General features: G+C 44.4%; 1 protein-coding gene across 7 annotated transcripts; it reads left to right on the plus strand.

Annotated features, from left to right (window-relative positions):
* Positions 1–5: 5 nt before the first annotated feature.
* Positions 6–27,973, plus strand: bicdl1 (BICD family like cargo adaptor 1). Of its 7 annotated transcripts, none has more exons than XR_002197677.2 (12): positions 6–984; positions 2,434–2,649; positions 13,840–13,956; positions 14,296–14,307; positions 15,888–16,034; positions 20,161–20,340; positions 20,661–20,879; positions 22,656–22,799; positions 23,296–23,426; positions 23,607–23,727; positions 24,479–24,691; positions 25,695–25,760. XR_002197677.2 is itself a non-coding variant. In XM_020052741.2 (12 exons), the coding sequence occupies exons 1-11, from the start codon at positions 574–576 to the stop codon at positions 24,536–24,538; spliced, it is 1,758 nt and encodes a 585-aa protein (XP_019908300.2). In that variant the 5' UTR covers positions 6–573; the 3' UTR covers positions 24,539–24,540; positions 25,695–25,774. The 7 variants fall into 7 exon arrangements, 5 of the variants coding, with proteins under 5 accessions (XP_019908300.2, XP_019908301.2, XP_019908299.2 ...); XR_004576681.1 differs by having other exon boundaries at positions 24,428–24,540; positions 25,695–25,710; XM_020052741.2 differs by having other exon boundaries at positions 24,479–24,540; positions 25,695–25,774.

Below are 27,973 nucleotides of genomic sequence, written 5' to 3' on the forward strand. Positions count from 1 at the left end.
CGTGGCGCGCATTCCAGTAAGGAAAGGAGGTGGTGCCATCGGGCTCGCGCTCTGCTCGAGTTGGTATTTTTGGATATCTGGTACAGGCCTGAGGTTCTGCATAATGCCTCCGGTGTAAAGGGGCCTACCATTATGGGGAACTGGGACCCCGCCGCTACGGGGTGGACAGACCGACCGCTACTGAGAGTTCGTCAGGGCGGTTAACGTGGGGACAAAGCGCGCTGTAGAACGACAACCTTGCCATCAAAGATAGCTAGCAGCAGGCATCAAGAGGCTCGTCGTCAGCTCAGCTGCAGAGGAGGCGGCACTGTTTGCAGGATTAAAGGGAGAGCTTGGTGTGTACGGTTCAGGGGAGGTGGTCTTCGGAGTGTGAGGGAAATTTGAGTGAGACAGGTTAGCTACTGACGTGATTTTAAATACGTTTAACATATATGCCTACCACGGAACCCTATCTATGGAGATATTGTCGACACAGAGAGGATCTGGTCAGGCCGATCCAGTGATAGAGCGGGTTCAGCCGTAATAAATCAGTTGGGTAGGCTAATCTCTTGGCTTTTTGTCCATCGGGCTGCGATGTCAGCTTTCTGCCTCGACCTGCATACATCAACGGCCGCGATTTCAGCACCCCTGGAGCTGGACAGCGACTGTATGGAGCACCCGCTGGATCAGGGCAATAAAACCCCACAAGAAACGGGAGGATTTCAGAGCCACTCACTGCTACACACCGGCTCTGGTGGCCTCGGGATGGCGTTGGAAGAGGAATTAGCCATGCTTACTGGGGAGCAGGACGAGGAAGTGGAGGACGAGTTGCCCAATGTCGAGACGCCTGTAATTGAACAGAATACAGACTTGTTGTCGCTCTTCCGTCAAAAAGAAAAGGACTTGGTTTTAGCTGCTAAACTAGGCAAGGCATTGCTAGAGCGAAACCAAGACCTGACTAAGCAATATGAGAAAATGAATAAAGATCTTAACGATAAACTAGAGGTAAGAATCTATACACTACAAACACTGCCAAAATAATGTATGATCACGATTGAGGCCAATCAGTTTCACTTCAGTTTTCTGGGCTTCATTATTTTTTCATGTGGAGCTAAGCACTGTATGTAAACACATCAAACAGACTGGGTCTGCCGTCCATTATTGTAATACTGTTGAGCAGTCAGCACACTGTAAACAATTATCTTGGAACTTTGGATGTTTTCAGACTATATAACGTATCTGATATCCAGAGTCAACCGTCTAAACATCATGATCAGCATTAAAATCATATTATAGGCCCAAAACTGGGTTCAAAAAGCAGATTGTGGTCACTCAGTTAAGACCTTTTTATTTATATTATTAACTATCCTTCCCAGCTATTGACAGACAGCATTGGCACAGGTGTAGAGGGCTGTTCAACATCTTGTGGTGTCACTGAAGCCCTCAAATCCTAAAGGTTTCTGCTCCATTTGTTCACACAGACAGCGGAGCTTTTGTTCATCACATCTGAAACCCTGTACTCCACTCAGCACATGGCCTGGAGTGGAACAAAGACTAATCCCCTTTTAATGTCCAGTGGGGATGGCCTGCCTTACTGTCCCTGCTGTAGGCTACATCTGCTCAGGGCATTGATCTCTAACAACACACAGCATTAGGCTATGACCCAGTGAACCGTATGCATCGAGCATTTTCAAAGCTGGGGCTGGTTACCCTTGTTTGTAAACCAGCCTTGTTTTACCGACCCATGTTTCACTACTGACCAGGCTTTACTCAAAATGCCCTGGGCTACATCATGTGTGTAACCAACCATGCCACCAGTCCCAAACCCCCTGGAATCTGGTGCTCTCATATTATCAGCCCTTCTATCTCCAACCTTGGTCCCAGACCTAGAAAGCTAGAAATAGAAATGAGCAGTAGCTTTGTGCTTAAGTTTCTTTCCTTTCAAGATCTAAGGACTATTACTAATCCTACTAGTAGTCTCAGGTCTGTACAGTCTAAGGACTATTACTAATACTACTATTAATCTCGGGTCTGTCCAGTCAAAGGACAATTACTAATATTATTAGTCTTGGGCCTGTCCAGTCTAAGGACTATTACCAAAACTACTAGTAGTCTCAGGTCTGTCCAGTCTAAAGACTATTACTGCTATTAGTCTCAGGTCTGTCCAGTCTAAGGACTATTACCACTACTATTTGTTTCAGGTCTGTCCAATCTAAGGACTATTACTACTATTAGTCTCAGGTCTGTTCAGTCTAAGAACCATTACCAATACTACTTGTAGTCTCAGATCTATCCAGTCTAAAGACTGTTACTACTATTAGTGTCAGGTCTTTCTTGTCTAAGGATAATTACTACTACTAGTACTACTCAGGTTTGTCCACTGTAAGGAATTTTACTAATACTACTGTCTAGGGACTTTTATCTGTAACCTGTCTCTTTTCTCTCCCCAAACAGAGCCTGGAACAGGAGAAGCACGAGCTGCGGCGCCGGCTGGAGAACCGTGAGGGGGAGTGGGGGGACCGTGTTGCGGAGCTGGAGACAGACGTCCAGCATCTGCAGGGGGAGCTGGAGCGTCATCAGGTGCAGCTGAGAGAGGCTGACCGCGACAAGTCCACAGCCATTAGGGAGCTGTCGGAACAGAACACCCGCCTGCTGGAACAACTCAACCGGGTGAGTGGAGATAACTGTTGGTCTGTTGACCCTGTCTGCCTATAGACCTCTCTGTCTCTGGACCTCTCTGTCTCTGGAGCTCTCTGTCTCTGGACATCTCTGTCTCTGGACCTCTCTGTCTCTGGACCTCTCTGTCTCTGGACATCTCTGTCTCTGGACATCTCTTACTGCGGGCCACTGGCACTCAACACTAAATGTCTTTGTCTGGATGAGAATCTGGATCAGAGTCACCTTTAATTGCTATGTACATTTACACATAACAGAATGTTATTTGGTGCAATGTTACTAAGTTGACGTACATGGTGTCTTTTGCATTTCAAAATGTATCAAACATACACATAGACAAGCAGTCCAGTCCAGTGTAGCATGGATACATCACATACACACTGCGCTTCAGCCTGTTTCCATGTCTCCCTCTGGTCTCTGGCCCACATCAATATATGCTAAGTCATGGAAATCCACATGGAACATTCAGCTCTTGAATGCTGAATCATTTTGAATGACTGGACTGGGGCCACATACGATTCTTGCCAACCTGCGATCCATATTGATCAATAAACACATTGCATGTCACATTTGTTTTGCTAACATACGCGGCGACTAATGGGTTGAAAACTGAGTGACAGATTTTTTTTTTTTATTATCAGATTAAATAAACCTATAATTGTAATACAACATGCAGCAATTAATTGGTGAGCTTCCTCAACCAGATATTTACTTTTATTAAATGAGCGCCATTGGCCAGTCTGGCCTAGAGCAGAAACTGTGCCTGAGTAGTGATCCCACACATAAAAAGAAGCCTAATAAATTTTCGCCCCATAGGGTGGCTAGAAATGTAGTGTTTTTTCCACAGTTCATGCAGAATGGAGGAGGTCAGCATTAGATCAGGGCACGTCCACTTTATGAAGAATGATGAACGTGTGTCAAGCCTTCATTGATCCCGCTCCATGTTGATGCTGGATTGATGGAGCTGCTTGCTGAAGGTAATACTGTTGATGAGACTCGCCTAGCGGTTGGATTGACTGCCCCCCCTCAGTGGATTCAATACTAACTCAATTGGGAGGCAATGCCCTGACAGTTCGACAGAGTGGTCAAGTTCTTATAGGCCTAAATCTCAATGGGAAGCAAATGGAAACATTCTCTTTTTCCTAATGAACATTTCATTCAGGATGGAAACCCCCACTTTGTATGATCTCTGTGTTATTTTATTACCCCAAACGGAATGTGATTTGATCTGCCCTGCTGAGGTGCTCTGCTGACACCAGTACCGGTATTCTGGGTCTGGTTGAGAAGCCCTGTGGTGCCTAGCTGTCGGTCCTGAGAGTAGAAGTGAGCTGCAGTCAGGCTGCTTTCCTCACCAGCCCAGCAGGGAAAGATCTAGATGGCTGTCAGTGGCTGTTTCTAGCCCTTGCCACTGGGGCTGTGTTGCTACTGCTGACACAAAAAAAGGCTTTCTAAAATCCATTTGATTGATTGATGTGATACTCATGCGGAGACAGAAGCAGCACCGCTGGGTCATACGGATCTCATGTACCTCTGGTGTTCATTTCCGATCAAATTCAAGTGAATTACCTGTCATCCTTAATCTGTCTCTGATGAAGGAATAGTCTCTGAACTGCTCTGTTGCTATGGATTCTGCTGGGTACTTAACATAATTAAGTTGTAGTTGACTGAGTCCTGTGTAGCTCAGTTAGTGGAGCATGGTGCTTGCAATTCCAGTGGCTGTGGGTTTGATTCCCATAGGGGACCAGGACAGAATCAATCTGGATAAGGGTGTCAGCTAAGTGATTCAAATGTAAATGTGCCCCAAAATATGTTCTAAACAGTCTCCACAATAAATTTGAATGACTGATTTAATATGAAAGCCCTGCCTTTAATAGGAACCTGGTGTAGATATCTGAGACCTGTTGTGGAATCCGAGCATTAACAATTACAATATGTACGTTTCATTGGCGCCGATTTCTAACACTGTGTAGGGCTGTGTAGGGATTGGAGGAGCCAGTCTCTGGACCTTTATGAGTAAATTGTATTCACAAGTGCCATTTAGAAGTATATTTTGCCAGACAGACATCCTGTGCAATAAAATGAATAAGGACAGCCGTAGTAGCGTTTCTGTTACTGAGCAATAGCCTGCTTACGCCACGCTTCTGACTACACATCCTCTTGGTGAAACCACACAACCCAGGCACTGAGGAACATCTCCAGTTGTAGACACTGTTTACATCTGCTCTCTTGCTGTTCTCTCTGTCTGTGTTTCCTCTTACTTCCCCTTTCACAGCAACAGTCTCATAAGGATTAAAATAGGTCTGTGTTTGTATACCTTTTTGAGTGTGCGTTGCCTTATCCAAATGACATGGATTTAGCAGGAGTTTATGGCTTTGTAATGAGTTGTAGTCTTAGCAGGGAGGAACAAGGACACCAATGGTTCCATCGACGCCCAGACCATGAGGCTAGTCCGGTGACACGTCAAAACAAACAACGTATCCATTTACCTACTGTTCAAGATCTATACGATTTAGCTGTATTCTGGACTGTATTCTGTTTTAGAGATACTGGTTAATCTCTTGCAGGCGGAATGCATAGAGTGCGTGGGGGACAGCTCTTCTAAGGGCTATTCTCAAAGCTTTAATGATCACACACTGTACACAAAGCACTTTCATGATAACAGATTTCAGGGGGGAACCTGTAGTCTCCCGGAAGCAAGCCTCTGAATCCAGCCGGGATGACCTTGGTCTGGTAGGACTGGCCACAGGAAGTGATGCAAACCTCCGTGTGTAAGACGCAGCACTGAAGGGATTAGGTCATAATCCTGTTTAATAGCCTTTCCGTATGCATTCAATCAGCAGCCAGAAGAACAACACTGCTCAGTACGGCACTCGCTGCTAATTGAAAACTGTCACCCAACTGTGCTGTCTTAGTGGAGGAGAGAATAGAACTGTTGCATCAGAGCCCGTCAGTGAGTCATTGCCATCAAGGACACATCTGGCGCAAACACATTAGAACAAGGAAGTAATCCGCAAGACATAGCAACAAACTAGCTAGTCATTAAAACCCACCCTATCCAAGAGGCGTCTCCTGCTCTCCTAGTCGGGGTTGGGCTGGGTTCAAAGCTTGGCCAATCCCCTGAGGCCTAATCTGATCAGAGTCAACCACTGGGGATGGAACATTTCTCTAATTACATTACAACACATGCTCAAACCCAAAACCAAAGTCTCTGGCTACACCAAGCCGATCAGACTGCCATAGCACCTCCAACCTGTTGGACGGGCCATTGTGTAGATGGGGGGGGGGGGGTAATAGTGTGCTGTGGTTTGTGTGTTAGGTCTTTCTACAAGTGTGTACACACTGAAGCTCTGCACAACACTCTGATCATAGTCCTCATCTGTCTAATGAGCTGATTACCCTGTTCACTGACATGTCATCACTGGATATAACACCTAGTTACATACACCCAGCGTTCCCCACAGACACTGGACTTCTCTCCAGCCTGTTGTGATGAGGAACAAAAACCTCAAATGTTGGACTTCAGAGGACATCTGCTGCTCCTCCCTGTCTGTTCCTCCCTGTCTGCTCGTCCCGGTCTGCAACTCCTCCCTGTCAACCGCTCCTCCAATGTCTTCTGCTGTTCCTCTGTTTTCTGCTACTCCTCTGTCTTCTGATGCCCCTCTGTCCTCTGCTCCTCCCAGTCTTTGGCTCCTCCTGTCTGTAGTGATCAGTGGTGCTGACTGTACATTTTCACAGACAGTGATCCTTCATAATGTCAGACTGAAAGACTTGTGTGGAATGTTTTAGTACATACATGAGGTTAATGGAACTCCATGCTTTTCACACAATGTTCGAGTAGAATTTGATAATGATACTTGTATAATTGTCAACCCCAATATACAATCATACAGGCATCACCAGTCCACTAGATTACGGCTAGAAACTGCCTTTAATTCAACTACTGATTTCTGTATTTTACTGTTAACTATTCTTCCAGTTTCCACTTCTAAACCAGAAAAAGACAAGTTCTACATGTTGTAAGAAACAGAAAAATAAAGCCTGTAATAACAAATACATACATTTTGATAGATTTCCACCAGATCACATTTTTAGACTCTGCCAATGACAGCGGCCATTGACCTCTTTACTGCATCTACAGAATGACTTGCAGCTTACAGGTCCATATCCTTGTATACACTGTGTACTATGACTAAGGAAAATTCCAGAAATATGGCCACCTGCTCCACCAATCCTCTCTCTCTCTCTCTCTCTCTCTCTCTCTCTCTCTCTTTCTCTGGTTGTTATGACAACCCAAGTGTCACATGTGAGATTTCATGTGTTACCATGGGAATGTGTTCTCTGCGGCATTATGTGCTGTATAGCCAACACGATGTCAGGTCACAATATCAACCAGACATGTACACATATGGACTTGACTTCAACCATACGCACATACTCTGCAAACAAGGAACTTCCTTATCAACAGGACCATGATAACCTCCTGATGTTCTTTGGATGTTAGGTTATAGCTTCTGTTCTACAGCATATTCCTCCTGAGGAGAAGGCTAAGACAGAGGCATCAGAGAAGCCATTGAATGTCACCAACTTTATAACTAGTGGTATATGCCTAAAATATCACTCTTTACCCCTGACAGTTTCACGACCATTGTTGTAAGCAAGAACACGAGACCAAAACCAGAGTAACTCTGGTTATACTTACGCTATACCTTGTACTTACTTTTATTTGCTGAATTAACATCCTCAGATACCAGGTCACTGACATTTTTATTACAGATTAGAAGGACAGCTTCCAATACACCCGTACCTGTTCAATCAACTCCAGCCATTGTTTAATACAATACAAGATCTTACACAGAATACACTATTCGAATACTAAACTAAATAGGACCTTCTGTGATACCTCTTCCTTATTTGACAAAATGTAAAACTGCTGATGGCAGAACACACCACTGATTAGCCCCATGTTTAAACCTGTACAGTAACAGGTTGGGAACCTTTGGGATCCTCTTGGATCACGGAGTATGTGAGCACATTATGGCACTTAGCAAATCTAAAAAAGTGTGGAGAAGAAACTAAATATGCAGAGCACGCCCTGAGTGGTAACGGAGAGATGTTGGAGTAGGAATGATGGCTCTCAGTCCAAAAACTTCTTAACTCACACTATTTGACCCAGACATGCTGTCGATTATCCTGGGAGATTTAAAGTTGCTGAATAGATAAAACATCATTTTTAACAAAAACTTTGCAGGTCTGGATAAAGCCTGCATGTTTGTGGAAGGGTCTCTGTATAGAATTCTGCCTTTAATGTTTACAAAATTTTAAACAATATTATTAGCTAGTCCAGGGTGGTTTAGGGTTGGGCATAGTACTGTGATTGTCTGAAGTAAGTATGGGGAGACAACAAGACAATTCAAACTGACTTGACAGGAGGTATCAATAAGGTGTATCTGAGGCACTTCAAACAATCTTTTAGAAATAAATATTTCAAACATGAACTTAAAACATTCCCTGAAAAACATGTTTTCTGGTCATTTATGTACAGTGGATATAAAAAGTCTACACTCCCTGTGAAAATGCCATGTTTTTGTGATGTAAAAGAATGAGACAATGACAAATCATGTCAAAACTTTTTCCACTTTTAATGTGACCTAACAACTAACAATTCAATTGAAATATTCGAAGTTAGAAATTAGAAATTAAAATTGTACAATAACCAAGTTGCATAAGTGTGCACACCCTCTTATAACTGGGGATGTGGCTGTGTTCAGAATTAACCAATCACATTCAAACTCATTAAATAGAAGTCATTACACACCTGCCATCATTTAAAGTGACTCTGATTAATCACAAATAACGTTCAGCTGTTCTAGTAGGATTTTCCTGACATTTTCATAGTTCTCAGAGAAAAAGCCATGGTCTGCAGAGAGCTTCCAAAGCATCAGAGGAACTATTGTTGAAAGATGTCAGTCAGGAGAAGGGTACAAAAGAATTTCCAAAGCATTAGATATACCATGGAACACAGTAAAGACAGTCATCATTAAGTGAAGAAAATATGGCACAACAGAGACATTACCAAGAGCTGGACATCCCTCCAAAATTGATGAAAAGACAAGAAAAAAACTGGTCAGGGAGGCTTCCAAGAGGCCTACAGCAACATTAAAGGAACTGCAGGAATTTCTGGCAAGCACTGGCTGTGTGCTACATGTGACAAAAAGCTCCTGTATTCTTCATATGAATGGGCTATGGGGTAGGGTGGCAAGACGGAAGCCTTTTCTTACAAAGAAAAACATCCAAGCCCGGCTGAAGTTTGCAAAAACAAACATCAAGTCCCCCAAAAGCACGTTGGAAAATGTGTTATGGTCTGATGAAACCAAGGCTGAACTTTTTGGCCATAATTCCAAAAGGTATGTTTGGCGCAAAAACAACAATGCACATCACCCAAAGAACACCATACCCACAGTGAAGCATGGTGGTGGCAGCATCATGCTTTGGGGCTGTTTTTCTTCAGCAGGAACTGGGGCCATAGTCAGGGTGGAGGGAATTACGAACAGTTCCAAATACCAGGCAATTTGGGCACAAAACCTTCAGGTGTCCGTTAAAAGCTGAAGATGAAGAGGAAGTTCACCTTTCAGCACGACAACGACCCATAGCACACATCCAAATCCAAAAAGCATGGCTGCACAAGAAGAAGATTAACATTTTGGAATGGCCCAGCCAGAGCCCAGATCTGAATCCAATTAAACATCTGTGGGGTGATCTGAAGAGGGCTGTGCACATGAGATGTCCTCGCAATCTGACAGATTTGGAGCGCTTTTGCAAAGAAGAGTGGGCAAATATTGCCACGTAATATTGCTAATAGACTCCTACCAAAAAAGAGTGCTGTAATAAAATCAAAAGGTGCTTCAACAAAGTATTAGTTTAAGGGTGTGCACACTTATGTCATGTCATCATCATCATCATCATGTCATCATGTCATCATGTCATGTCATGTCATCTTCTTCCGCTTATCCGGGGCCGGGTCGCGGGGGCAGCAGTCTAAGCAGGGATGCCCAGACTTCCCTCTCCCCAGACACTTCCTCTAGCTCTTCCGGGGGGACACCGAGGCGTTCCCAGGCCAGCCGGGAGACATAGTCCCTCCAGCGAGTGCACACTTATGCAATCAGGTTATTGTGAGTTTTTTTATTTTTTTCCTCAAAGATTTTCAGTTTGTTTTTCAATTGAATTGTTCACATTATAGGTCACATTAAAAGTGGAAAAAAGTCTGACATGATTTATCTTTGTCTCGTTCTTTTACATCACAAGAACCTGGCATTTAAAAAATCTTGCATATGGCCCCTTTAAATCTCCACTGTGAAGTTAAGGTTTGTGAGAATGTTGTGATTCCTTCCTTTGAAAGAGGATGGTTTGGCAGAAGTGTACCTGTCCTTTGTGGCTGGACTCAAACTGTCAGGCGCAATGTAACACAAGGTCAAATGTTTCATTCCCATTGTGACTGGGCATAGACCTCCATTGAGTAGACTGATACATCCATGATTTTAATGAGGGAGAGCTATATGCATCATCTTGGCCTGGTTAGGAGAATGAGAACAATTCTTAATAGCAAAGCTGTTGTGTTAACCAAATAAAATGTAAAACAAAATGTCATTATGCATTTGGTATAGGCTAAATAATTTGTCTCATCCATCAATGGTTAGAACAACATCCTGTTTGAAAAAAGTGGCACAGAGACTGATGGAACCCAGCACATACAACTGAAAGGTTCTAGTTTACAGCTGGTTCTTCCCTTGGTCTTCCAGACAGACAGCATCAATATTGCATCACACATTGTTTTAGCTGCAAATCTCAACTTACCTCTGAAAGCTTTCCAAAAAAGCCTGCTATAGTGTAGGGTTACCAGTGTAAGGCCTGTATTTTTACACACTACACCTTGCTCTCACCTACATTTCAAACTCACTTACAGTAGACTGGCCGTGGAAATTGCTGTTAATCCACCTGATCTTACACTCAAAATATGAGAAAAATAAACTTAAGAAAATCAGATTCTTAATCAACAAATGTTTATTTTTACCAAAAACATTTGTCACAACTGCCCCCCTAGTACAATATGAACCCTCTCCTTCTTAAGATATCAGCACTGAGTCTTCTCTGAGGTTTAGTCAGGATCTGAAGGATTGGATATCACTGCTTTTGATTGTTGTCCTGCTGGAAGATCCAACTATGCCCCAGTTTTACCCCCCTTGCTTAGTTGGAGGGATTTTGCGCTGAAATCTCCTGGTACCTGACAGTCTATGGTGCCATGTATACTTACAGGGTTACCAGGGTGTTTGGAAACAAAACAGCCGAACATAACATCTTTCCTGATTCTTCACACTGGGGATTTGTTTATATTCCACATGGTATTTTTAACCTTAACCCTCCTCCAGGGTTTGGTCTTTTTAACACTAACCCACCTCTGGTGTTTGGTCTTTTTAACACTAACCCACCTCTGGTGTTTGGTCATTTTAACCCTAACCCACCTCTGGTGTTTGGTCTTTTTAACCCTAACCCACCTCTGGTGTTTGGTCTTTTTAACACTAACCCACCTCTGGTGTTTGGTCTTTTTAACCCTAACCCACCTCTGGTGTTTGGTCTTTTTAACCCTAACCCACCTCTGGTGTTTGGTCTTTTTAAAACTAACCCACCTCTGGTGTTTGGTCTTTTTAACCCTAACCCACCTTGGGTGCTTGCTCATTTGAACCCTAACCCACCTCTGGTGTTGGGTCTTTTTAACCCTAACCCACCTCTGGTGTTTGGTCTTTTTAACCCTAACCCACCTTGGGTGTTTGGTCTTTTTAACCCTAACCCACCTCTGGTGTTTGGTCTTTTTAACACTAACCCACCTCTGGTGTTTGGTCTTTTTAACCCCTAACCCTCCTCTGGTGTTTGGTCTTTTTTGTCTCACCTGACCAAAGACCATGGTTTCAATAAAACTTCCAATGCTGTTTAGAGATTTCAGAGAGTAGAAACATGTTCAAATAGCTTGTTGACGTGGAGCCGGCATCTAACTGCAGTTTTGGAGACTTAGTAACCAAAAGGTATAACCTACTACTACAATACTACAGCTCTGATTCATTAAGACCTTTTTTCACAACCATCCTCCTCACTGTGCAGAAAAAAAATCAATGGGAAGCAACTTTTTTCTGCTCAATTAAAGTTTCTGTTTTTGTTATTGAAAGATCAAGCTGATAAGCAACAATGCCATTTTAATGAGAGCCTTTGTTGCTCCCTTTTGCCTAGACTTCTGGAGGGCACTGTATGTTTTCACCCACTACTGAATTTGTCAGAGCTGCAATTCACCTGCCCTTTGACTGTTTCCAGGAATCAACCTGTTGTTCTGTGAAATCTCTATTGACGAATGTATCTGTTAGGTGTATCATACTGGAGTGAGATGTGTCCTACAGACACCAAATCATATCTCTATCCTCAGCGAGCCAGGGCTTTATCTATCTTGACCTCAGCTTGATAAGTTGAATTTGTCTCCAGTAAACGAAATCAGTAATTGTGGCATTTATATTTATCCATCACTAGAGGATGAAGAAGAGTGGGGTATCAAGGAGTCCTCTGCCTGTTGCCATGGTAGTGATGATGGCAATCAGAGTCTCGGGTTCGTGATTGTATTTATTTAATGCTAATGCTATTCTTTTGGTCTGACTTTGTGGTGTGAACGGCCGGTGGGCAGAACAGAGAACAGAACAGTCCAATGAGCTTAGCCAGTGAAGAGCCTTCCCTTGTGCTCCGTTTTACCCCGGGTCCACCCTCCAAATGGAGCATTGTGGACTCAGAAGGTTAAGCGTTACTCAAACCCGTGTTTTCACAGGAACAGTTCTGGTCTGCAGCTGAATAAACCAGTTGCAGGAACACTGGTGACTCAGAGGTAACATTGTGTCATATCAAATACCCCTCAAAGCGTTTTTTGGGTAGAGACGGGATGAATTTACATAGGCAGCTGAATTCAGATTTCTATTTGATGTAATTGGTCAAAGGACAAATGTGTGGAACAGAAATTGTCTGCCTGCATAAACAGCCGCAATGGAGGGTATTTAGAACCATGGCACAATGGGAAATATGTGATTGGTGGGGAAGTCAACACATCATATTGGTGAGTGTGTGCGGGTGGACAGTGTGCTACAAAGAGCTTTATTTTCAGGTCATCCAGCAAATACAGACGCCTGGGAGTTTGTTAAAAAGCATTGGTACTCTGATCAGAACCAGTGCTTTGGTCAGATGACGTGAAAATCAAGCTCTTTGGCCACGCACACCAGTGGTGGGGTTGGGTTTAAAATGCGACCGGATGAGCAGAAGATGACCTCATACCTACTAGAATTAATGATACCTCTTACCTACTAATATATATTCTAAAATAGATTGAATTTAACATTAACACCTGTAAAATGTGATGAAAATAACCATATTCCATCAGTAAAATATAATGAAAATTACCTCATACCTATTATTTAGCAATGAAACCAGCATTTTGTTACATTTCTCTTGAAAGCCCTTGGGAACCCCATGGTTTGAATCAAAGGCAGTCAGTAAGTTTCTTTCGAAAGCCCTTGGGAACCCCATGGTTTGAATCAAAGGCAGTCAGTAAGTTTCTTTCGAAAGCCCTTGGGAACCCCATGGTTTGAATCAATGGCAGTCAGTAAGCACCGATGAAGGATCTTGCGGGAATCTATGGAATCCCAGGAATGACAAATGTCAGTAAAAAGTTATTTGATTAGTAAATGATTTTAAAGGATAGTGAAATATAAAAGTATTTCATCATTTCCTTTGCCCTACTATAAGCCAAAATGGTTGGCTTATAGTGGGCAAAAGATATGATTAAACACTTTAGGGGGGATCTTAAAGATCCCCCCTATGTGTGCATCAGTATTATTTTGAATAAGGAGACGTTATTCGGTGCATCAGTGTCATGCTTCATTGAATAAAACTCTGAAAGGATGAATCATATTCCTGTATCTTTTGTAAACACTTGATTCCTGGCTGTGAGATGCACTCACAGCTTAACAATAGGAGCTGCTCAACACTGAACAACAAACTTCGCTCTGCAGTCTTGCATTACAGTATAAAGATCAGTTCTTTATTATTGCAATAACAACATGCTACATTATTCCTTAAGGTTTTTGTATTGGGTGGTGTTTCCAGGCTGCAGAGGTGGAGAGACAGCTGTCTTCTCAGGTGCACTCATTACGAGATGACTTCAGAGAGAAGAGCGAATCCACCAATCAGCACATGACACGACTAGAGAACCTACATGCTGAGGTGAGGCATCGAACTAAGCATTTGTAAAACTTTCTCAAAAAGAAGTACCTTTTTTTTTTATTGATTTAAATTCATCAGACGTTACATATGAAATATATATTCAGTCATTGGAGTCATTTATAAATGTTTTTTTGTTGTTGCTGTTTTGTGTTGAAAAAGTGACATTCACAGATATTAGATTATGCACACCTCAAGTTGTTCTGAGTTGTGTTGGATATTTGACCAGTTTAATCAGCAGTTGAAAAAATGAATTGGTCCCCCTTTCCTATCAATAATTAACTTTGTGCCTGTTCTCCTTCTCTAAAACCATGATTGAATCCTTCCTCTTGATTGGAGCAGCAAGGTGTAGAAGTGAGTGGCTACACTGGTTTGTCTGCATGCTGCATGTCGCATGTGTGTACTGTACTTGTCCCACTCTAATGATGTGGCGCATCTTGTATGTTTCTGTCTGTGAATCATGTATCAGGACTCAGGAGAATACAGTCATACCACCAATAGGTAATGTCAGCCCTCAAACTCAGGGTCAGAGAATATGTGGCACCTCTCAGCCCCTTCTTTAAAAGTGTCTCTCGTCACCACAGAGGCCGCTCTGTAATTGGGTGAAAAAGCTACCGCTCTATATTTAGCTCAGATATACTGCAATGTCTGGGTGTTCCAGGATTGAAACTGGTTTTCTTTATGTGACAACGGTGGATATGTTACAGTCCTACGAGGAAGAAAGAAATCACAGCAGTGTCAACCAAAATATCTGATGGACACGTGAATATAATGCTACAAAGATGTCCACATGACGGGAAAGTCAGAGCTGTGAACAGAGTTGTCTTCCTGCGATGTGAAGTAGATCACCAGATGTAGGTCAAGCCATGGATCTGAGATAAAGAGAGTAAGCTACTCAGGCAGCTACTGAATATATCAAAGAGAAACAACCCTCCTTGTTGCAAATTTGCAGTGTTGATTACATTTTAGCCTTCAGTCCAAGGTCACTGCATAGATTGAATAAAAAATACTGTTATCGGGTCTGTTTGGATTAAAGTTACCACAGAGACATTCCTTGATATGATGATGGCAGAAACTGCCTGCGCCTGTGTTAGGCAACAAACATTCTTTGGTGCGGGGGCAGTAATTTACACTCCTCAAAATGTGAACTCAGGTCCGGAGATACCGTTTAAAGGGACAGTTTAACCGAACTGCAAAGGTACACATTGGGTGTCCTTATTTTTTAAAAATTCTGATTAATCAATGACCAGTGTTTACTTTCTTAATTGTAGCTAAGTGTGTCAAAAGATGAGAGTCTTCTCTATTTGCAATAGGGTCATGATATTTTGTGGCTTCCACCATAAACCCTGTACTACATGGCGACAGTGAAGATTTTCCAGTTTCTCATTTGAACCCATTTTAAATTAAGTGACCCCATGCTAAGGACTCAGCCCCTAGTTTGGGAAACGCTGCAGTAAGCAGTCTGTGGACAAGGTATTAAAACAAGCCATGCTTTATTTTTATTTCCCCAGAACTGTTTTGAAATGCCAATGTTTTAACCTTTGTGGCACAAATCCAGTCAAATCGCTGGTATCCTCCGAAAGTATCTGAAATTCAATGTTAAGCTCAACAAAGTACCTTTTAAATTATTTGAACTTATGTGCAAAACGTTATACAATTGATACCAGGACTTTGTGGCACATGGGGAATCCGTATTAGTATTTTGCATGGACAAATATTGATGTTACTTTCTTGAGCGTCACACTGAATGGATTGCTGCTTACATTCTATACTGCTTACAGCATAGAAAACCGATATAATCTTTTAATTGAATGAACTGTACCTTTAATACTGCAAACTAACACTGAGTACACTGCAGGTAGCCAGAAAAACAGTTTCCCTGTCCTTGCCTGTTCTCAAAGAGCAATGTATGTTGGGGTTGTGTGTTTTGTTAGATTAAAATGCTGTCAGAACGTAAGAGGGAGCTGGAGCGTCGAGTTAACGCTGTACTAGAGGAAAATGAGCTCCTTCAGAACACCGTTGACCACCTGAGGGAAAGGACGTTAGTGCTTGAGAAACAGTACCAGGAGAAGGACATGCAGGTACCAGCACTAGCACTCTAATGTTATAATTGAATGGATCCACAGTGTCGTTACATCCCTGTGTTAGGTATGAATGTGTAGAATTCCAAGACAAAAACACTATACTTAATTGTATTTTACTTCAGTGAACTAAATAGCATTAAAATAGCATTTAAGTACTATTTAAATCATAGTATAGTATACTTAAAGATTTTTACTGTGCAAATACAAGCAGTATGACCAGAAGACATCTGCAGTTAACGTTTTAAGTTTATGTTAATTATAATATCATCATCATCATCATCTTCTTCCGCTTCATCCGGGGCCGGGTCGCGGGGGCAGCAGTCTAAGCAGGGATGCCCAGACTTCCCTCTCCCCAGACACTTCCTCCAGCTCTTCCGGGGGGACACCGAGGCGTTCCCAGGCCAGCCGGGAGACATAGTCCCTCCAGCGTGTCCTAGGTCTTCCCCGGGGTCTCCTCCCGGTGGGACGGGACCGGAACACCTTCCCTGGAAGGCGTTCCGGAGGCATCCGAAACAGATGCCCAAGCCACCTCAGCTGACCCCTCTCGATGTGGAGGAGCAGCGGCTCTACTCCGAGCTCCTCCCGGGTGACCGAGCTTCTCACCCTATCTCTAAGGGAACGCCCAGCCACCCTGCGGAGAAAGCTCATTTCGGCCGCCTGTATCCGGGATCTTGTCCTTTCGGTCATGACCCAAAGCTCATGACCATAGGTGAGAGTAGGAACGTAGATTGACCGGTAAATCGAGAGCTTCGCCTTGCGGCTCAGCTCTTTCTTCACCACGACAGACCGATACATCGACCGCATTACTGCAGAAGCTGCACCGATCCGTCTGTCAATCTCCCGTTCCATCCTTCCCTCACTCGTGAACAAGACCCCTAGATACTTAAACTCCTCCACTTGAGGCAGGCACTCTCCACCAACCTGAAGTGAGCAAGCCACCCTTTTCCGACTGAGGACCATGGCCTCAGATTTGGAGGTACTGATTCTCATCCCCACCGCTTCACACTCGGCTGCAAACCGTCCCAGCGCATGCTGAAGGTCCTGGTTTGAAGAGGCCAACACGACAACATCATCCGCAAAGAGCAGAGACGAAATCGTGTGGTCCCCAAACCTGACACCCTCCGGCCCCTGGCTGCGCCTAGAAATTCTGTCCATAAAAATTATGAACAGAACCGGTGACAAAGGGCAGCCCTGCCGGAGTCCAACATGCACTGGGAACAAGTCTGACTTACTGCCGGCAATGCGGACCAAGCTCCTGCTTCGGTCGTACAGGGACCTGACAGCCCTTAGCAAAGGACCCAGGACCCCATATTCCCGAAGCACTCTCCACAGGATGCCGCGAGGGACACAGTCGAATGCCTTCTCCAAATCCACAAAACACATGTGGATTGGTTGGGCAAACTCCCATGAACCCTCCAACACCCCGTAGAGGGTATAGAGCTGGTCCAGTGTTCCACGGCCCGGACGAAAACCACACTGTTCCTCCTGAATCCGAGGTTCTACTATCGGCCGTATTCTCCTCTCCAGAACCCTGGCATAGACTTTCCCGGGGAGGCTGAGAAGTGTGATCCCCCTATAGTTGGAACACACCCTCCGGTCCCCCTTCTTAAAAAGAGGGACCACCACCCCGGTCTGCCATCCCAAAGGCACTGTCCCCGACCGCCACGCGATGTTGCACAGGCGTGTCAACCAAGACAGCCCCACAACATCCAGAGACTTGAGGTACTCAGGGCGGATCTCATCCACCCCCGGTGCCTTGCCACCGAGGAGTTTCTTGACCACCTCGGTGACTTCAGCCCGGGTGATGGACGAGTCCACCTCTGAGCCCTCATCCTCTGCTTGCTCAATGGAAGATGTGACGGCAGGATTGAGGAGATCCTCGAAGTACTCCTTCCACCGCCCGACGACATCCCCAGTTGAGGTCAACAGCTGGCCACCTCTACTGTAAACAGCGTTGGTAGGGCACTGTTTCCCTCTCCTGAGGCGCCGGACGGTTTGCCAGAATCTCTTCGAGGCCAGCCGATAGTCCTTCTCCATGGCCTCACCGAACTCCTCCCAGGCCCGAGTTTTTGCCTCCACAACCACCCGGGCTGCAGTCCGCTTGGCCTGTCGGTACCCGTCAGCTGCCTCAGGAGTCCCACAAGCCAACCAGGCCTGATAGGACTCCTTCTTCAGCTTGACGGCATCCCTTACTTCCGGTGTCCACCACCGGGTTCGGGGATTGCCGCCTCGACAGGCACCGGAGACCTTACGTCCACAGCTCCGAACGGCCGCTTCGACAATGGCGGTGGTGAACATGGTCCACTCGGACTCAATATCTCCAGCCTCCCTCGGGATCCAGTCGAAGCTCTGTCGGAGGTGGGAGTTAAAGATCTCTCTGACAGGAGACTCGGCCAGACGTTCCCAGCAGACCCTTACAGTCCGCTTGGGCCTGCCGAGTCTGTCCAGCTTCCTCCCCCGCCATCGGATCCAGCTCACCACCAGGTGGTGATCAGTTGACAGCTCCGCCCCTCTCTTCACCCGAGTGTCCAAGACATACGGCCGCAGGTCAGATGAAACGACAACAAAGTCGATCATCGACCTGCGGCCTAGGGTGTCCTGGTGCCATGTGCACTGATGGACACCCTTATGCTTGAACATGGTGTTCGTTATGGACAAACTGTGACTAGCACAGAAGTCCAATAACTGAACACCACTCGGGTTCAGATCAGGGGGGCCGTTCCTCCCAATCACACCCCTCCAGGTGTCACTGTCGTTGCCCACGTGGGCGTTGAAGTCCCCCAGTAGAACGATAGAGTCCCCAGTTGGAGCACTTTCCAGCACCCCTCCCAGAGACTCCAAGAAGGTCGGGTACTCTGCACTGCCGTTCGGCCCATAGGCACAAACAACAGTGAGAGACCTATCCCCGACCCGAAGGCGCAGGGAAATGACCCTCTCGTTCACCGGGGTAAACTCCAACACATGGCGGCAGAGCTGGGGAGCTATAAGCAAACCCACACCAGCCCGCCGCCTCTCACCATGGGCAACTCCAGAGTGGTGAAGAGTCCATCCTCTCTCAAGGAGTGTGGTTCCAGAGCCCAAGCCGTGCGTAGAGGTGATTCCGACTACCTCCAGTCGGAACCTCTCAACCTCACGCACTATCTCAGGCTCCTTCCCCGCCAGCGAGGTGACGTTCCACGTCCCTAGAGCTAGTTTCCGTGTCCAGGGATCGGGTTGCCTAGGCCCCTGCCTTCGACTGCCGCCCGATCCTCTACGCACCGACCCCTTATGGTCCCTCCTGTGGGTGGTGAGCCCACGGGAAGGCGGCCCCACGTCGCTCCTTCGGGCTATGCCCGGCCGGGCCCCATGGGGAAAGGCCCGGCCACCAGGCGCTCGCGTGCGAGCCCCAACCCCGGGCCTGGCTCCAGGGTGGGGCCCCGGCTGCGCCATACCGGGCGACGTCACGGAACTCAAATAATTATTCATCATTAAGGGGTGTTTTGAACCGCTCTTAGTCTGACCCGTCGCCTAGGACCTGTTTGCCTTGGGAGACCCTACCAGGGGCATATAGCCCCAGACAACATAGCTCCTAGGGTCACTCGGGTACTCAAACCCCTCCACCACGTTAAGGTGGCAGTTCATGGAGGAGATGAAACGACAACATATTAATATATTATACATATTAATTATAATATGTGATTCTAATTTATTTTAGGAAATTATAATATAAAATATATTCATCTAAATGAATAACACACTTATCAATTAACATATGACATAAATTAGGTGTGCTAAATAAGTGTACTAAAATGCTATTTCTAATCATGTATTTTAAGTATACTAAGTATGAAATAAGTGGGTCTGATTTAACAGACCTCAGTATACACATTTCTGAAACACTAACTTAAAAAAACTGATGTCTTCATTGAAGATGTCTTCTGTTCATTTATGCTAGTAGTACAGTAAAACTGTTACTTATGCCACCTTTATTTGGTTCCAAACTAATAAACGTAAGGATACTTTACAGATGTGTTCAGTCGGTTTAAGTGTTCTGTGTAGGGTGTGTTTGTGTCTCTGAGTGAGTAACACATTATGTACGTAATCACTTCTCTGTGTTGACCACTATGTTGCTGTGTGTGTCCAGTTACGGCAGAGCCAGCTGGAGCTACAGGAGGCCAGGGTGTCTCACAGACAGCTGAGTGCCCGCTTTGAGGAGCTCACAGAGGAGAGGAGTGTACAGGGCCTCGGCCCACACCCTGCCAGCCTCCTCTGTGAGATAGAGCAGAGCATGGAGCAAGAAGAGCAGGAACAGGAGAGGGAGCAGGTACACCCCTGAACGTACACACACCCTGCTTGGAAAGAGAGAGGCACACAGAGTCCTAGGTTTCATGTCAGTGATTCTGTATCAGGGATTATATGTGAATCAGTGTATCTGTGGTTATTTTCAGTGGTTCACTGTATCAGTGATTCTTAGTGTATCAGGGATTATACGTGAATCAGTGTATCTGTGGTTATTTTCAGTGGTTCACTGTATCAGTGATTCTTAGTGTATCAGGGATTATATGTGAATCAGTGTCTCTGTGGTTATTTTCAGTGGTTCACTGTATCAGTGATGCTTAGCCCCAGTTTTCTCTGTGTCTCCAGCTGCGTCTCCACCTGTGGGAGGCCTACTGCCAGGTGCGATCACTTGTCTCCCACCTGCGAGGCAACGACATCACAGACTCAGCCCTGTCAACAGATTCCTCAATGGACGAGTCCTCAGAGACTTCGTCCGCCAAGGACGTCCCCACCGGGAGCTTACACGCCAGTCTGCTGGAACTACGCAGACTTACCCAGAACCTGCTAGACGGCAACGAGTCCACGGTACTTGCTGACTGTCAAACACAGATAACCTATGCGCTTTTTATACATATATATATATATAAGTGCTGTCAAACAATTAAAATAATGAATTGCGATTAATCACATAAACGTCTGTAGTTAATTGCGATTAATCACAATTTTAAAATGGGTTCCAATTTGCTTATTTCCTTAATAAGCAGTTTTCTGTTTACAAAGCAGTGGATCAGGCCCTAAATCTCGATTTCCAGCTAAAATTACAGACCAACTCTGAATTATATATACTCTTTTGCTAGATCTCATTTGAAAGGAGACACTTTAAAGTTTGAGGAGATGTTCAGTTAATGTCTCCCCTCAAATCACCACAACAATACAATTACAATAACTGCTATGTTAGCCTACTCTGTAAAACACATAGCAGCCATTTCATCAGCAGTGAATCATACCTCTACTTTTCCTGGTATTTCCCTTTGACGTTTAGGCTAAAATGGGGTTAGAATTGGTTCAGGTGTGGCTTTTCAAGTAGCTTTTCTTATGGCTAAAACTAAATATGCATGCCTTTATTAAATCATTCTCAATTTCAGCCAAATGCATAAGGTAGGGAACTTGAATAGGCAAAGGGGCTAGACTTGTTTATTTACAGACATTAATCAGGAGAGATCTGTAATTTATTTATGTACAGAGTGGATGCGGTTAATTCTGCTATTATAATGTTTTTGTGGAAATGTGGCTGGCGACATTAATGCTTATCTTAAGCATGCTAATACATTAAATAAGCATAACTTACTTTGCGCCAATCAAGGTTAAAAGGTGGGTTTGCAAACGTACAGCGTCTTGGGACTAGTCTGAGAAAAGGGTCACTAGGGAGGCACCACTGGTATTCTAATAGATATTCCAATTTCTGACAACTAAGAACAGCGCAGACAGTGTTCTAACATATGTGTTACTACTATGTTACTATAACATTACTACTATGTAACTACTATGTTACTACTATGTTAGGCAATTTTCACAGACAAGAGGCGAGTAAACACAATTCACGACATGAATGCATAGACTACTCTCCATTTTTATATTGAAAAAGGTTCATGTGAAGCATTGTAGACATCTCCAGCACAAGTCAAGTGCCGAAAAGGTTTCCCTTGCACTGTAGCAAAACAATAGGCTATGTGACAGATCCCGAAAGCTTCATCATTATGAAATATGTTTGGAACGACAAAGACTCTTACTAAAGACTAGGAGCAAAATACAGAAAGGTCCTTGAAGAAAACCCGATCCAAAGCACACAGGACTTCAGACAGGGACAAAGGATTAAAACAACCCAAAGCACACAGCCAAGACAATGCTGGAGTGGCTTCAGGACAAGTCTGAGAATGTCTTTGAGTGGTGGTCCAGCCAAATTCCAGACTTGCATCTGATTAAACATCTGTGGATATACATGCAGATTGCAGTTCACAGACGCTCCCCATTCAGTCTGACAGAGTTTGAGAGGATCTACATCCAGATGTGTAAACCTGGTAGTCAGACCCAGGACTTGAACTGTGATCGCTGTCTAAGGTGCTTCTACAAAGTAATAAATAAAGGCTCTGAATAATTCTGAACATGAGCTATTTCAGTTTTTTGTTGATTTAAGGGAAAAAGATGTGATCAATTATATGTTATATATATAAGTCTATATCATAGCAAAATGTTGAAACATTTTTGTGTTTTGGTGCTTGTGTGTAATGCAGGGTTATAATGTATAATATTACAGTACAATAAAGTGAATCTACATTGTTGTGGGTTTTTGTGTGTGAGCAGGGTTCTCGACGTAGTGACGAAGAGGCACTGGAAGACCAGGTTCGAAAGCTTGGGGAAGAGCTGAGAGGAGTGAGAGAACTATATGACGCTGAACAGGACAGAACACGGACCAGCCAAGAGGAGGTTCTGGAACTCCATAACAAGGTAACACTGAACACAGAGGTTCATCATTGGTCAGTTCAGACCTGCAGATCAGATCTGTTCATTGGGCTGACCATGTGCCTGAGGTTCTACTCTGTGTCCTGCAGATCAGATCAGTTAATTGGGCTGACCATGTGCCTGAGGTTCTACTCTGTGTCCTGCAGATCAGATCAGTTAATTGGGCTGACCATGTGCCTGAGGTTCTACTCTGTGTCCTGCAGATCAGATCAGTTAATTGGGCTGACCATGTGTCTGAGGTTCTATTCTGTGTCCTGCAGATCAGATCAGTTCATTGGTTGACCATGTGTCTGAGGTTCTACTCTGTGTCCTGCAGATCAGATCACTTCATTGGGCTGACCATGTGCCTGAGGTTCTACTCTATGTCCTGCAGATCAGATCAGTTAATTGGTTGACCATGTGTCTGAGGTTCTACTCTCTGTCCTGCAGATCACTTCAGTGGGCTGACCATGTGTCTGAGGTTCTACTCTATGTCCTGCAGATAGCAATGCTTTCCGTGGAGGTGTGCTCCGTACGGGAGGAGAATGAGCGGATTAGGGCCATGTCTGAAGCCAGAGACCCCAGTGAACAGCTCCAAAGTGCTATACGAGACCGAGATGACGCCATTTCTAAGTAAGACCATGCCACATAGCTCTTCACCCAAATGAGTACGTAAAATAATTCCCTATGTAACAGACTGACATATAACCATAAGGTCTGTTTTATATTAATCTACCAAATGAGTCATGATTAAACTGTTCTTCAGCGCAACAAGACAAGACTAGCCGGATGTTATGTCTGTCTCCCTTACAGGAAGAAAGCAGTGGAGATGGAGCTGGCTAAATGTAAGATAGATATAATGTCTCTGAATAGCCAGCTCCTGGACGCCATCCAGCAGAAGCTAAACCTATCACAGCAGCTGGAGGCCTGGCAGGTGGGTCAGAGGTCACTGTTCATGAGGGGGCACTCTAGACCACTCATAGTATGAGCTATTTGATTGTTGAGTGTGTTTTTTTTACTATGTAGAAACACAGCTCAGCCACACTTGGATACACTGTATTTAAAGGAATGGAGGCAATCACAATAAAGTTGAACAACTTATTTCCATTGTGGTCCGCTGACTTATTTCCAGGGTTGTCCTCTAGGGGTCACTGAATGGTCTGTCAAACCAAGGGTTACAGTGTAAAAGCAGACGATTGTATGCCTGAATGCCCTTAGGCATACGAACGGCACAACGTATGAATGATCACATTCACACAGCAATCGGTCGTCGTTATTTACGTATGCTGGGCTTTATTCAATCAATGACAGTAAACCGGCAGACTGGAAAGTGTACCTGTAGATCCAGCTGTTCCTTCCCACTCCGCATCCTGTCCTGTCATCTAACTTACAACTGTCTGGTGTGTCTGTGTTAACATGTATCATACGTACTCTGAGTCGCCAATTTACATGAGTGTCTGAACAACAACTATTTAATGAAACCTTGAGTTTTTGTATTTAACCATACTGCAAACAGTTAAACACGTACTGTAGGACAAGCAGCTAGCGAACATAAATTGAGGACTCAGTGTGTGTCTTTCCCCTCCCCTGGCCTGTAACTAGCAGCTCTTTCCTCTTTCTTTCCCTGGCTGCAGTTTGCCTCCTCAGGGCTCTTTACTGTGTGGCTCTTGTGGTTTCTGATCTAGTGGCCTTTCTCAGCTTCCGTACCACTTTCCCTCCCCTGTGGTACCCCCCTACTGCCTTAGAGGTGAGCCTAGGTGTGCCATCTTACCCTGGTCCTGTCCGGTGCCACTGTTCCATGCCACACTGAGCCATTCCATGTCATGGCCTGCTGGCTCAACAAAAATGTGCACACCTGTTCTAAGCCATTTGATCACCTGAAAACCACCCACTTCCAAGTCAGTCTGTCGCCTCGCCCTCACATTTCCTGTATCTCTTCTCTAAAACCCTGTCCTTTATAACACCCTGTCACATTTCCTGTATCTCTTCTCTAAAACCCTGTCCTTTATGACACCCTGTCACATTTCCTGTATCTCTTCTCTAAAACCCTGTCCTTTATAACACCCTGTCATATTTCCTGTATCTCTTTTCTAAAATCCTGTCCTTTTTAACACCCTGTCACATTTCCTGTATCTCTTCTCTAAAATCCTGTCCTTTTTAAAACTATCACATTTCCTGTATCTCTTCTCTAAAACCCTGTCCTTTTTAACACCCTGTCACATTTCCTGAATCCCTTCTCTAAAACTCTGTCCTTTATAACACCCTGTCACATTTCCTGTATCTCTTCTCTAAAACCCTGTCCTTTTTAACACCCTGTCACATTTCCTGAATCCCTTCTCTAAAACTCTGTCCTTTATAACACCTTGTCACATTTCCTGTATCTCTTCTCTAAAACCCTGTCCTTTTTAACACCCTGTCACATTTCCTGTATCTCTTCTCTAAAACCCTGTCCTTTTTAACACCCTGTCACATTTCTTGTATCTCTTCTCTAAAACCCTGTCCTTTTTAACACTATCACATTTCCTGAATCCCTTCTCTAAAACTCTGTCCTTTATAACACCTTGTCACATTTCCTGTATCTCTTCTCTAAAACCCTGTCCTTTTTAACACCCTGTCACATTTCCTGTATCTCTTCTCTAAAACCCTGTCCTTTTTAACACCCTGTCACATTTCTTGTATCTCTTCTCTAAAACCCTGTCCTTTTTAACACTATCACATTTCCTGAATCCCTTCTCTAAAACTCTGTCCTTAACACCCTCTCTCGCATTTCCTGTATCTTTTTCAAGAATCCTCTCTGAGACCACTTTTACACTCCACTCTCTGTTTGTATCTCTCTGTCACTATATTGTGTTCACTCTCTCTTAGTCACTCATTCAATCATTCTGTCTTTCCTTCTCTTAGGATGATATGCACAGTATGATTGATCAGCAGCTCATGGAAAAGCACCAGGAGGAGTGGAGGGCGACCCCCTACTCCCTCGCTGGGCCCTCTGGGGGTCGTGGGGGCCCTTCCGGCCAGTCCTCCAGGCGAGCCCATCGCCTCTCTGATGGGGACAAGAGGCTCTTTTCCTTCTTCAAAAAGAACTGAGCGCCTATGGACTGGCCAATGTGAACCTGAGAAAAAGAAAGAGGAAAACAGTGCAGAGGGAGGGAGAGGAAAGACTGGTGGAGCCAAATCCTGAGGGCAGTGATGCACTATCAGACGGGGGGGGGCTAAAGAGGTTCAGGGTTCATTTTGCACTTTATCTGTCCCATCACGTCAGTCCTTACAGATGTTGAAAGATCGAGTCAAAGTCACTTCGATAGCAGCACTGTAAGACCCCCAGAGGCCTTGGCTACCATCCCATAAACACCCATTGGGCTTACAAGAACGTGGTTACATACTGTACATTACCTCCAAAGAGGACAGTTCCCTAGTAGTGCCTCCCAGCATCTCTAGCCCACTGTCAGAACTCTGGACTGGAAGTGTGTGCATACAGTAGGACTGACTCCTGGGTTCTGTCGCAGGCCAGGGAGTGTGGGGAAAAGGTGTTCGGTACGGTACACACCAAGGCCTGGGGTGGAGGGATCGGGACAGTGGGACAGGGATCTGGGTATGGGAACTTCCATATGAGTACATGGACCAGCTTCTGGGGGGAGATATCTCAGACAAGTTCTCAGGTTTATTCATATATTCAGGGATTAACAAAGAGGCCTTCCAGTCGCTACAGTCCAGTGGATGCATTCCCTGTAATTGGTTTGCACCAATTAAAGGGAATGACATAGCATTATGGCATTATGGTCATGACATAGCATTAGCTATAAGTCAAAGATAACTTTGACACCACACACCAAGATTTAATTCTTCAATATCACAGGATTTGTTGCATTCACGTAATTCACAGACATGGAAATGTCCAGCTCATGCCAAGTATTTCTATACATTAACATAGCACTCTATGAAAATCAAGCCTAAATTTACCTCAGGCCATTATCATCACTGAGTACCCGGCCAGAGCACGGCAGGGGCCATAAGGAACAGTTACATTTACTACCCACTGAATGTATGACAACCAGCCTAACGTTATCTAAAGTGGTTATGGCTCCATCTCAGGTCCCTAGACATCTCTTCATAGGCCTCTCCTTAGTCTCTGACATATGAATAAACCTCTGAGCAGCTGGTGTCAGTTACAGCCTCTGTCAATGTCGACTTTTTCTATAGTTACAATGTCACATTTAGCATATGTTTGACGTACAAAAAAGGGATAAGAATATGTTATTTTCCTCATTTATCTTCCTCCTAGCTGACCAAATCCTCTGAATTGTTTACATTAGCTTAATAAAGGAGACGTGAACAGTCCTTAAATACTTCTGCAGTGCCTAATTTTGGCAAGTCAAAGGCATCCATATTGTGTTGCAGTAAATTTACTGGAAGACAAATGCAGTATGATATTGATTTAGTATCCTACTCTGTCAGGTACCAGTTTCAAGGTAAAAACATTTTGACAGGGACTACAGAGTGCATTAGTAACATAGAAGTAATATAGAAGGTCTGCTGCCATTCCCATCGCTTCAAAGCTTATGATAGTGGACCATTCCTTCCCTAGATTTTGGGCTTCCATTAGGCCAGACATATCTGTGAGTCCGTATTTGAAGAGTGTGTGTAGATTTATGAGATGCATCTTTACGAACCTTCATGGTGTGTGTTGAGAATGAGACCATTGCAGTCTTTTGACTTCTGGGCATGGGAAGTCATTTCCAGAGCACCAGAGCAAACCTATGCAGATGTCTTGGTAAGGTTGGTTACGTTCAACCCAAAGAATGATTATTTTTAAAGAGCTGAGAGTAGGTTCGGACTAAATCAATATATTTATAAATATATATGTTTTTCAATGGAAATGTAACATTTGTTCCTATAGTTTGTTAGTGTGTATTGAGCGTTTGCATACAACAAATGCATATTAATTGGGATCTCTATGGAAAGGGATAGGAGGGCTGATGTGAAGATTCTAAGTCATCTGTCTGGTCAGTTCTGCTCAATGAATGTCATTCTAAATTTCACGCAAATAACAGAATGTTAGCTAAGTTTGGCATTTGAATGAAGTTAAGATACTCTAAGTTATTGTACCAAGGTTTTAATTAAACACATTACCCTGTTCGCTCCTTACAGGGTTACTGGGTAGCGTTGACATTTTCTACAAA

The sequence above is a fragment of the Esox lucius genome, chromosome 13, assembly GCF_011004845.1.
Source record: "Esox lucius isolate fEsoLuc1 chromosome 13, fEsoLuc1.pri, whole genome shotgun sequence".
NCBI classification, from domain to species: domain Eukaryota; kingdom Metazoa; phylum Chordata; class Actinopteri; order Esociformes; family Esocidae; genus Esox; species Esox lucius.

Bases quoted from the DNA above. Each gene is read 5' to 3' on its own strand.
- bicdl1 (XM_010876305.4), top strand. From the start codon at position 574: ATGTCAGCTTTCTGCCTCGACCTGCATACATCAACGGCCGCGATTTCA. The intron at 16,035-20,160 runs GTACCAGCACTA...GTGTGTGTCCAG, and splicing joins ACCAGGAGAAGGACATGCAG to TTACGGCAGAGCCAGCTGGA. The intron at 20,880-22,655 runs GTACTTGCTGAC...GTGTGTGAGCAG, and splicing joins TAGACGGCAACGAGTCCACG to GGTTCTCGACGTAGTGACGA.